The sequence below is a fragment of the Trachymyrmex septentrionalis genome, unplaced genomic scaffold (assembly GCF_001594115.1).
Source record: "Trachymyrmex septentrionalis isolate Tsep2-gDNA-1 unplaced genomic scaffold, Tsep1.0 scaffold80, whole genome shotgun sequence".
In the NCBI taxonomy this organism is placed as follows: Eukaryota; Metazoa; Arthropoda; class Insecta; order Hymenoptera; family Formicidae; genus Trachymyrmex; species Trachymyrmex septentrionalis.
In genome coordinates, this window is record NW_017305988.1 from 2,147,583 (window position 1) to 2,160,184 (window position 12,602).

General features: G+C 32.2%; 3 protein-coding genes across 4 annotated transcripts; 1 reads left to right on the top strand and 2 right to left on the bottom strand.

The window, feature by feature from the left end:
* Positions 1–6: 6 nt before the first annotated feature.
* Positions 7–1,706, bottom strand: LOC108754659 (eukaryotic translation initiation factor 3 subunit I). The gene is made up of 5 exons (XM_018497133.1): positions 1,610–1,706; positions 1,077–1,323; positions 713–993; positions 420–620; positions 7–290 (listed from the first exon to the last, which is right to left on the bottom strand). The coding sequence occupies exons 1-5, from the start codon at positions 1,610–1,612 to the stop codon at positions 42–44; spliced, it is 981 nt and encodes a 326-aa protein (XP_018352635.1). The 5' UTR covers positions 1,613–1,706; the 3' UTR covers positions 7–41.
* A 1,825-nt stretch (positions 1,707–3,531) lies between these two features.
* LOC108754818 (vacuolar protein sorting-associated protein 26B-like) lies at positions 3,532–7,391 on the bottom strand. The gene is made up of 6 exons (XM_018497444.1): positions 7,200–7,391; positions 6,913–7,056; positions 5,958–6,352; positions 5,772–5,878; positions 5,372–5,583; positions 3,532–5,231 (listed from the first exon to the last, which is right to left on the bottom strand). Exons 1-6 carry the CDS (start codon positions 7,200–7,202, stop codon positions 4,968–4,970), a joined length of 1,125 nt encoding a protein of 374 aa, XP_018352946.1. The 5' UTR covers positions 7,203–7,391; the 3' UTR covers positions 3,532–4,967.
* Positions 7,392–7,632: 241 nt separating this feature from the next.
* On the top strand, positions 7,633–10,128 carry LOC108754670 (palmitoyltransferase ZDHHC3). 2 transcript variants are annotated; one of them, XM_018497150.1, is made up of 7 exons: positions 7,633–8,177; positions 8,269–8,451; positions 8,736–8,921; positions 9,027–9,163; positions 9,254–9,338; positions 9,523–9,735; positions 9,815–10,128. In XM_018497150.1, exons 2-7 carry the CDS (start codon positions 8,371–8,373, stop codon positions 9,974–9,976), a joined length of 864 nt encoding a protein of 287 aa, XP_018352652.1. In that variant the 5' UTR covers positions 7,633–8,177; positions 8,269–8,370; the 3' UTR covers positions 9,977–10,128. The 2 variants fall into 2 exon arrangements, with proteins under 2 accessions (XP_018352652.1, XP_018352653.1); XM_018497151.1 differs by having other exon boundaries at positions 7,633–7,988.
* Positions 10,129–12,602: the final 2,474 nt, after the last annotated feature.

Genomic DNA, 12,602 nt, shown 5'->3' on the forward strand with positions numbered 1-12,602 from the left:
TATATATATATATTATAATATACATATATCTCTTGACAAATTTAATATTCGAAATGAAAGTCGAAATAAGATTGATCAAAATTATTAATGCGCATATATCCGTCTTCCCCGCCTGTAGAGTAGCTGCGACCATTAGGGTGAAAAGCGAGAGAGTTAATGGGTCCGAAATGTCCTTTCAAACGTGCAAATTCTTCTTCAAATACTAAGTGAAAGAATCGTGAATCGAATTTGCCTTGTCGTGCAGATGTTGTAGTGACATCCATGGCATCTTGACCGCCACCAAGAACCACCTACAAAAAAATATGGTTTATTTAGCAAATATTACATTAATTTCCTTCAATAGAAATTATACCATACTCTTCTATCATAATTTTTTAAAAAATCAATAATGAACGACTATTCTGTGATTTTAATCTTACATGATCAAAAATTGGTGATATCGTAGCCGAGTTTACGGGTCTTTCCGTCTTATAAGTCTTCAATAGCACTAAAGACTCGCTGTCGAAAAGTTTTGCCGTGTGATCCTTGGATGCAGTTACAAACATAGTGCCATCCTTGTTGCATTGCATATCATTTATCTGAGATTTATGACCTTTAACACTAGACAGCTTCTTTCCTGTCTATAAATATTACAAATAATAATTAATATCAATGTACTTACTAATATATTATATATCGTATTTCTGCAATTAATAATAATAGAGACACTTACTCTCACATCCCAAAGTTTAATTTCACCATCTTCGTGACCCGTGATAATGGTCTCGTCGAGAGCTCCCCATAATATGGCAGAAATTCTAGGACCATTGACCGAAATTCTAGAGATCGCATCCTCCTGCGATAATGTAGAATCGACATTTCGTACATCCATAATAAACATCTCGCACTGGTGACCTAAAGCCTTGTCAGTGGAGAACACCGCGAGGTTTGCAGAATAACTGAAGCCACATGTTCTTACAGAACTGTTTGTGTGCAGTTGTCCTATTTCCTTGCCTAAACATCATACAAAGATACCATATATGATCCATGATATATCATCCAAACTCATTTGTATGATTCTTATTATATGCACAAACCAGTTTCACAGTCCCAGACTCTCAGAGTATTGTCACCACTGCCGGATAATAACCGCGTGGTATCCCAATTGACGTCAATGCACCATACGGAACCATTGTGCCCATTAAAAGTACCAAGACGTTCTCCATTCAACGAGTACCAAACATTGGGTTGCTTGTCCTTACTAGCGGAGAACAATAGATCTCCTTCTCTATTATACTTTATTTTGGTGATGGCACGCTCGTGCCCGTGCAACATCAAAGGTTTCTGAAATAAATTATTTGTTTTTTCGGTAAGAAAGGTATGGATATTAGGTGGTTGAATAGTGAAATAATCATTTGCCAAGCGATATAAGAAATTTTTTAAGAAACTATTACAGAGAAACAAGAAGTGAACGTAGTTTCAAATTAGGAAATAAATCGTAGCATCGCCTGAAAAGTCTAAATGATATGAAGAGGTTAATATTGTCACATGTTCTATTACATAGTTTGTAACATAGACTGTTGTTACGAAAAAAAATAATGTATCGGCGCGAAGTTAAGGAAAAACTAACCATTATGTGGCGTTTTAATCTACGATCGTATATTTTCTATTAATCGACAAATTAAACTCTTAGCGCACGATTACCCGCACTCGACATCTACACAAACCACAATGACCAACACTCGACTCCGTCGAGCAGTATTGCCAACTCGAGCTTGAGAACTCTTATTTCTACCATATTTAAAAAAGAACAGACCTTAGGCTGCGTTCACTCTATTGAATTATCTCAATTTCGGTGATTTTTTACGTAAATAATTATATGATACACACACGAGTATTTAATTAATCATATTGCTGCATATTGTATCAATTTAGTACATCATTCTTTAAATACATTAAAGAATTACTGAAATGAAGATATTTTAATAGAAAAGTTATTAAGTTAGTAGGCGGATCGCCGATGTAAAAGGAGTTTAAATAGTGCGCTTCACTTTAACACATTCGCACGTCCACAAGCATCGTTTCATCTTTATTTATAATATTTAAAAACGTTAAAAAAACAATGAAATAATTCTCGCGAACGTTACAAACATAAAGTGGAACGCTAATATTTACTAAGGCTATGTCTCGTTTTCATGTTCACATGTTATAAGCATCAGTTCATCCTTGCTATCAAACATTAAACGAAGACAAATGATGCTTATAAGCGCTGTAAGTGTAAAACAGAACGCACTTATAATTGGCTTGTTTTTATTAAAAGCGGCATATAAATAGATTCACCTTTAATTAACTGCTTTTTACATTTTATGATTGCATAAGCAATACATTACGCTATTAAACAATTCAGTAAAAAAAAAAAAAAACCAGCTTTAGCTTTAATTGTTTAAACGCTTTAACGTTATAATACACGATTTTATAAAATTTACGTGATTTAACTTACTATTAAATAACTTCTCTACGAGAATACATAAAAAAATTATGTAACATCATGATCAGGATTTAAGTTTGGACTAGGTACTTACATATATATAAACCAATTAGTAAATATGATTCCAATATACATGTATGTGCACATACGCACTGTATACAATATATTTATATATAGGCATTAAAATATACAACTAGTTGCATACGCATGATAATATATATATATATACCTGTACATATACATATATATACATATATATACATACATACATATATATACACACATACAAATATTTGACAGGTCAAATAATTCAAACAGGTTTTTTTCTACTTTCCTTACGTACACTCATTCTTTCCTCTTCCTCATTTATCGTTTTTTTATAATTCTAATTCTCTATAATTAACAAATAATAAAGATATGCTTTATGAAATTCAACTTACCACGTAAGAAAATTTCTAACGTAAATTACTTGTATACATGTATGTATCTATGTATGTATACATATATATAATCTAATATTATGCATCTTTTCAATACAATTTTTTACAGTTTAACTTCCACCATATAGAACAGTACAAAACGATAGATTTCCCTTTTGCAGCAATATTACTTTCATCGCCATAGAATGTCATAAAACTGCAGCGATAAAAGGAAATACATCCGCACTTGACTGTCTGTGGTATTACAATATGTAAATACGTGTATGTTTACATATACATACAGAATATTGAGTAAATTGTGATATAATCGTCGAGATTTCTCGTGAATAAAACTAAATAAAATATCCAAAATAAATTTTTGTTATTGATCTCTTAGTCTTTGAGAAATGATTCGTACAAGGATGATTACTTTTATACATTTAAAACCGATATTCTCATATAATCAATAAAAAATTTATTATACACAGCTTTTATTCCTTCATAGGATATTAATTTTCCGACATGCCGCGATTTATTGGAGCACACCTAAGCCAGTTAGTCATCATTGCCAAAATGAAAAATTTTACTTATGTATATATACTCACACACGTATACTGCAGTTATATATGTATATATATGTATATATTTATAAATACACGAGGCGGCTACCCCATTATTTAATCTATCATAGTCCACTCTCGTGTTCAGAAAGGCATACCAACTTGAGCAGATATATCATAATTTGTGTCTTTGGAAGATTGACATTACGCAAAATGCACGCTTTTGCATATAAAATCCTATCTTATGTAATTGTCACTACATATGCACACTTTCATTAAACTCAAAGCTGAAGGTAATCTATAACTCGTGTCATGCATTATAATCGACGTCTTCCTTTTTTTTTGTACAAACTCGTTCTAAAAATAAGTGCAATCTTTCTCGTGGAGCATTGTGTTTATATATAAACTATTTTCAAAAACATGCATATACGCACGTAAATAACTTTCTTGTGTCTTCGGGTGTTTTCCAGCACAATGTACATAAACGATACTGTGTATGATTCTGTACTTTCCAACTACATTATTTTTCGATAGGATACGCTATGTTACATTTGATGCTTTCCAGCTACACAAGCAACACTGTGTAAGACTGTGCACGATTCGACTATGCTTTCTAACTATGACATAAGTTGACACAATTGTACAGAGCTAAATAGGTGAGTTTGAGTGTGTCGATACTACAGTATATGTTTACTATAGTATTTCTCTAGTTTTGGGATACTCTTTAAGAATAGGGGCCTTGACCGTACATGCACTGTTACACACGTGTTGCCTATGTACGTAGCTGAAAAGCACTAAATATAACATAGTGTCCTATCTGGAAAACAAAATAATTGGAAAGCACAGAACCTGTGTTACGCTTATGTACGTTGCTGAAAAGCAACCTCATTTATAGTATTTGTAGACTAGGTGAACGGATTAATATGGGGCAGCCTTTGTGAGTATATATCCATTTTGTATTTATAAACTCTCTTTGCATAACATGATGCTGCCATAGACTTCGGATTTTCAGAATTATATAATGGGTGAGTCAGTGGGCACAATTGTGTGTCTGTATAAAACATTTAAAACACTGTAACACCCAGATGTTTTGCAAAGTGTACCGTTGATTAATATTTGATTAGTAAGCCGTCCATTCAGAAATACCTGTACTGCTTGTTTATATTACATTCGTTCGCAAAATATGGCTCGTGAAATAATATCGAAATTATCTTTTCCAAAATGACAAAATTCTCCTTGTTTTGAGATCTATTTCTCCATAGTATTATAATTTTGATCGGTATTCTACTAGTTACAAATCATTCGCTCTCAATTATATATAATGTATCCAAAATATTTACAACTTTGCTAGCAGGTCTTTTACGCATTCCCGCTGTTTTATTTTTAATAAAAACAAATCTCCTAACGTGATATAGGAGATTTTTCTTTAAGCTAATTCTTTTGCTGCATATTTCAGCCATATTTAACGTTCTCAACTAATCTGGGCTATAACTGGCACCAGGAACAGACCTATGTGGAGACTCAATCACTTTCTGGACCGCCTTCTTTTTCACCTTCACCATCTCCTTCTTCTCGTGTCATGCCTTCAATTGGTGCTGGAGTATCTTCTATGTTTGTAACGCTATTCGTTGGCAGTTGACCAGAGTCAGGTGGCACTGAAGGTGGACCATTCTGTGCAGCGCCTTGCGGGAATCCTGTTTCAGCTGATACTAAATGCGATGGCATATGTGGCGAGGCCGTTTGTGACTTTCTGCTTTTCTCACCTTTCCTCCATAATGTAATTTCCTGAACAAAATACAAAAAGCAATGGTAAAATGAAGATAGAGTGATAAAAGAAATAATGCATATAATAATATTTTTATCTTGAACATGTAAAAAAGAAGTATAACTATCGAAAGTTTAAAAAACAATATATACAAATTTACCTGTTGCTTAAAGTATCGCCGATCTTCTTCGTCCATGAGAACCAAATTCAGATAATATCTAACACTAAACTTCTTATTAATGTCGCGCATTGTAGGGGCCAAATCATACCCAGCCAAGAATACCCTTATGGGAATGGATTCCCCTCGAACGGGCGCACCATCCATAATCTCATATTTCGCTATAGTTTCGTTTTCAGTAAACGTATGAGGACCTGCAAATATGTACTCTAATTATTGCCTTAGTACCGTGAATACCGCAGAGAAAAAGTTCTTAGGAAACCAAAACTCGCGTTCCAATTTTGTCAACATGCAATGCTACATGTGTACAAAACTGTTTAGAAATCATAATTAATTACTATCGCTACATTATATTTCAATGTGTGAATTATCTATAACGTACCAGAACCCGTAGTTTCTCGTTTGATGATTGCTATCTCCATATGTTTTATTTTTATTCTAACCAAAAGAAAGTATATTTTGCCAACAATTACATCTTTTAAATGATATCTGAAAAGATGAATAGCAGCAACATGTTCAGAAAATCAACTATTAAAACAATCCAAATACATGTATCACAATAACTTACTTGCTTTTATTATATTCAAATTCGATATGCAAACAGTCTTCAATTCCAACTTCCATTTTAATGGGATTATTCATGTCTGGATAGGAACTAAGAGTATGCACAACTAATTCAAGTTCTTTAACAATATCACTAATCCTTCGTACAATTGTCACTTTCAAGAAATATCTTAGTCGTACATTAGAACCGGTGTAACTCTCAAATGGTTTCTCAACATTTGGAAATTCAAATGTATATACCGTATTGTGTGTTAATTCCCCTGGCCTTGCTAGTTCTTTTACCAGGCTCGTAAATTCGTGATGGTTACCTCTGTCGTAATATAGCTCAATTTGTCCAATAAATTCTACTTTGACACCATGATGCTCTAATTTTCCAGCTTTCCTTAAGCTGATATTAATCTGCAAGTATTGATTTAGTAACAAATTTATACTGCAAAAGCATAACACAGTAAAACATTATAAAGTATTAAAAAGAATATGTTACAAATAAATTAATACAGAGCTCAAAGAACTACTACAAGATAATAGCATCTGCGAGATATATTTCTCTGTATAATCCAACCTTGGCAAAAAAATATTAAATGTCTTATTAATTTTAAGTTTATTTAAAGTTTCAGTGCAAAAATTGATTGATTGGTATTTGCTTATTCTTAATTTCAAGAATCCTTTAAACTCATATTATAACTGTACCACTTTATCATATAAATTAATAAGTCATATTTTAACTTTAATAAAATAATACATATTTTTGAATAACTGATAATTTTTGCTAGATATACTATATTATAAATGAAAAGTCTATGCACATTGGAAACGCAATATTCATTACAGTTTCATTGGACAAAAAGCAAGCCTAGTGCACTAAACATATCGCATGCAAGTATGTTAACATTGGATTTTTATCAAATCACAATTAGATGATTAATAATCAAGTTGACGTTCCAAGGAGCGGGTCCTACCTTGCCGGACACGGTCTCGCCGTCGTAGTAAAGCAGGTGCCGCTCCTTCTTGCCATCCTCGGACTTGATGTCCGCAGTTTTTCGCGTCTCAGCGCCGTCCAACGTGATCTCTATGTCGGCGGACTGACCGAAACCAAAGAAACTCTACGTAAAAAAATTCAAAAGCGTTAGAAAAATCATGTAGAAAATCAACAGCCGGGAGATGACAACCCGGCGCCGATCAAAGTCTCGGGTTACGGTGGGCCACGGTGGGCCGAGGACTGCACCCCCGTGGGAGGTAAACGTACCATTTTCTAGGACAACTTTTGTGGAAACAGTGAGATACCCCGATGCAATGCCGCAGTCACGCTGACAGGATCGGCCGTATCGCGGATCAATGAACAATTCTCCAGAGCAACATTTTCTTACGTGTACGAGAGACGTGAAAAGTTGGGTTATTTTTTTGCTCGTTCCTCCCGAAAGTCACAAGTAGCCAATATGGCCGCGCGCACGCGCCCCCTTCCCCCCCTTACCCCTCCCGCTTGTATGCGCTGTCAAAATTCGCCGGTGGCGCGCGCGCGGCGAGATCTTTTTCTATATAGGGATATAGGAAGTCTAGTGTAAAATTGCGAAATACCGATGGAGCACACCTGAGGCTCGTGAATTCGGGTCGGTAAGATCGGTCTTCATTTTTATCAATTGGGCTTAACTATATGAACTCTTCAGATGGCGCTTATTTTCATGGATAGATTTGTGCACATGGTTCTAATCTGACAGGCGAGGAAGAGAAGAAGAGAGGACATAAATTTATGTGGAGTGTTGTTGATTAATATGGTTTGATTTGCTTCTTCTTGGCCTGATATGCCTACTCGCGAGTCTCGGAAATAAAACAAGTATCTATGTATTTTTGTTTGCAAGCCACGCTGTTGTACATATCCTTCGTGCTGCACGCTTTTCGTCGCTCGATCATATAAGCGAAATCCGAAAAATCTCACACGCACGCTCGTGCACGCGTTTCTTCGATGCTGTGATGCGAAATGTTATGATGGCAGGCATCACACGTTATTCTTCACGGACGCGTGTCATTACACCGTGATGTAAGTACTTGTTTTAGCCGGTTGTACATCTTTCCTGAGGAAGAGAAAGGAAGATTCCTGAAGCCTTAATGTTTATCGTCTCTGATACTCTGCATTCTCATCTGTGGCTGTTTAATTATTGCTTTGATGTTATCGCGATAAATGAAAATGTAGACGATTATCTTGACATTAGAGAGATCTTTGGTCCGAGTAAGTATGAGCTCCGGGCTATTTAGCATAAAAAGTGTTATCTCAAGTGCCTGATTGACATTGTTGCAATATCAGCATTTTTTTTTTTCAGGTATGTGATTGTAAATTTTCGTGTGTACAAAGGTAGAGGTATCAGTGATTACCCTTATGTCTTATAAAAAATATAATTGTTCAGTGAAGGGCAGTTTCAACGATGGATTGCGATTACATGACCTTTTACAGGGAGAAAGACTTTCATAATAGATGCTGCGGTGGAAAGCTCTGGTGTATTAAGGCAAAGTTTTATGAATATATGGATGATTTCTGATGTTTTTTAAGAACTTTGATTAACTTAAGTGATAATTAATTTATCAGTAATACTTGTATTATTTTGTTAATGTATATGAGACAACTAATCCTTTTATTTTGCGATATATCAAAAGATTAAATTAGGAAGGACTTATATAGTTAGCAATTTTGTTAAGCAATTTTGCCGATTAATTATCAATTAAGTTAATTACAGTTTAACGAGGTTGTTCTGATATCGTTATAATTTTAACATAATGTCCATATTTATAGGATATATGTGGAATCATATGTGCAGTATTAACATGGCTATTGATAATCTATGCAGAATTCGTAGTGATGGCAGTGATTCTTATTCCTACAATAAATACATTGTATTCCAGTTTAAATATGGCCATTTTCCAATCTTTAGCATTCCTGGCCTTTGCGTCGCATCTAAGAACCATGTTTACAGATCCGGTAATTAAGATAACGCTGAAATCTAATTTATTGCTTGAGATTTAGCTTATATTATGTAACGTAAGTTAAACATTTTTTTAAAACTGATATTTTGTTTTTATGCAGGGTGCAGTGCCGAAAGGCAATGCAACGAAAGAGATGATCCAACAAATGGGATTTAGAGATGGACAGGTTATTTTTAAGTGTCCAAAATGTTGTTCTATTAAGCCCGACAGAGCTCATCATTGCTCTGTTTGCCAAAGGTAATTTAACAAAAAAGTCAAATTTGTGTTTGGAATGTAGCAGGGTAATGCATTTTGTTAATTAATAATGTAATTGTGCTGCTATTGTAGATGCATCAGGAAAATGGATCACCATTGTCCATGGGTTAATAATTGTGTAGGGGAAAATAATCAAAAATACTTTGTACTTTTTACTGTGAGTATTTCATAAAGCGCATGCACATGCTACGATTTAGGTTTTTACAAAAAATGAATGATTCTAATATTTTACATAAATAAATAAATATATATATATATAAAAAAATATATATATATATATATATATATATTGAATATATTTTGTAAAATATCTTAAATGTACTTTTCTTATCACATTTTAGTTTTATATAGCGGGCATATCATTGCACTCTCTATTTCTGTGTGTACAACAATTTACCATGTGTGTCAGACAAGAATGGAGAGAATGTTCCACGTTCAATCCACCAGCAACGGTGGTGTTATTGTTATTTCTAGCATTCGAGGCACTTTTATTTGCCATTTTTACTGCTGTAATGTTAGGCACGCAACTGCAAGCTATTTGGTATGATGAAACTGTACGTATACAAAACAATTATTTCTTGCGTATATAAAAAAAATTGCGATTTATATTTATTGTACTATTATCTGTTGCAGGGTATAGAACAACTTAAAAAGGAGGAAGCTCGATGGGTTCGCAATAGTAGATGGAAATCGATTCAAGCAGTTTTTGGAAGATTTTCGATAGCTTGGTTTTCCCCCTTTACCTCACCTCCTAACGCAAAAACGAAATTAGATTCTTATCTATATTCTGTTTAAATTATATTTTGATATGTATAACCATGACCTACATATAGAGGAATACTTAAGGTAAGTATACATAAATACTATAATGATGTTCGATTAGTATACAGGCTGATTCCTGAAATTGCGGACTACAACTCTTCTTTTAAATGAAGAGAAATGATACAAGAGAATTTTGCGTAAATTGTGCAGAATTATTGTATTTATAAGAAAAAAATTATGTTTATAATATATTGAAAATCTTGTATAATCTTGGGTAATCAAATTTTTATACGTCAGTTTTTAGATCTTTGTTTATAAAAAAGAAATATTTTTTTGTGATAATAGCTGTATTGACGATTAACAATTTGCAATATTTAATATAAATATAGTTAACTATCATAATTGACTATTTACATTTTTTGTAAAGATTTTATTTATTATATCGCTTTATTTCATATATCAGCGAATTTCGTACATATATATAGCCACATACAAAACATAAGAGATAAGAGGTAAATGGGATATAAAATATATATATTTAATATAAATAATATATATTATTTATATATACTATAAGATACTATATATAATATATACTAATACATTATATACATAGGGTGCGTTCCGAATTAGAAAGCGCATGATGCATCATTTATCTTTGTTGAATAAAGAAAGATAAAATGATACGCTTTATATGTTAACGGAACGCATTCATAATAAATATATATGTACGAAAATGTATATTTACATTTTTTTTGCGAAATATTTGTAATTTTCTACTGGTATCCAAATATTGTACGAATTTTTTGCTATGACAGCATTAGGAAAGTACTTAAAAAGTAACAATCAGAGTCGAATTTACTCTATCTATATCTTTAGGTGTAATGATATTGAAATGTTGTATAAATTTTAATTTCAGAGAGATATAAGATTCTATTACATATATTTGAAAGAAAGAAGTTTTTTTTGTATTTATTTAGTGCTTTAATCTTTTCATATTATGTTTGGTACATTTCGTAAAAAATTAATAAAAAACGTAAAAAATTAATGCATTTTAATATAATACATTGCAAAATGAACTATCATTTTTAAAAAATATTGTTAAATTTTAAATTTGCTTGCTCATTAGTATAGGTAAAGTCGACTTTGACAACTATCATGTTACTTTACCCAAAGAAATGTAATATCTTTTTAAAGATAAAACGTATTTTAGTCATTATTCATATGAAAGAAAAATGTAATCCATATATATATATATATATATGGATACACATATTATGAAATTGTACATTATTATAACGAGTAATAGAAATGGTTCTTTGACATCTTTATTTTCTATGGAGACTGAGAATTATATTTTATATTTACATAACATATAAAAATGTAAGTGTGCCATACACACATAGAAGAGAGATAATGTCGCAAATTTTTTGTATCATTTATTGCATATCTTGTAATCATAACAAAAATATTTTATGTCACAAAATCTCGCTTTCTATTTACATCGAATTACATATTTGTAAGAAATAATAAAGATTGATCTTCAGGGATGAATTGAAAAAAAGCTTGATGATTATATCCTTTACTCAAGTAAATTCAAAATAAATAAAATATGAATAAAATAAAGAAATGAACAATAATAAGTGAACATCGACCGATGTGTAAATAACACAAATAAGCGAAGATGACCTTATTCGATCAAAGCGATCGAATCTCGGTGCCTAACAATAGTGAAAAAAAAAAATAAAATTAAAAAAAAATGATCGTGTTATTCACCTCTTTATGCCTTGAACGTTTTAAACGCGAAACACAAAAAGATTTTGTCTAAGCATGTATGACGGATTAAATGAATTTCATCTTTTTTAAATCTGAGTTTTTCCTAGGATAATTAATTCGCATCTCGCTCCATACATTCACATAATTTCATTCGAACTCACGAGAGCTCTAGCTAGCGATGTTCCCTTGTTAGTCGTGTACTTGCAAACAAGATTTCCCTGCTTGACTTGGAAACGAGCGATCAGTCGCGCGGCGATACTACTGGCCGCTATTAGGAAAAGGATTGCCGATAATTAGCATTTTAATTTGTAGGAGTGATTTCTCCATATCGCTTTCTAGCTTCGCTCTCTACGAATGGATAAATATATTTTATATCAGAAATACATTATAAGAAATTAAATTTCCCGATCCGACAACAACCGCGTAATGCAATGCAAAATGCATTAAGCGCGAGTTCAATGTCACGACTCCATAAATTTATCTGTCCGGACAACTTTATTTTTGCTGAAAGTAAAAGCTTGCATCAATAACGGTGACTTGCGTTATTAATCTTTTATTGAATGTTGCAATATCTTCAATCTCTATTACTTTATTATTTTAATTTCTGATCAAAAATATTATATTGAGTTATATAAATTAATGTATCAATTATTAATATATGTATAAATGTATTTATATAAATTTGTTAAAAACTTGATATATATACATAACATTAATATTTGTATTATATTTAACATGATTAATATATAATATCAAATAATAATCTTTTAGATAAAATTGTTATATTTGATTTTTAAGTTTCTGATGGAACTATTCAAATTATTTTTATTAGTTAATATCATTGATATAATATTTTTAATATATATATTATAAAATGTGAATA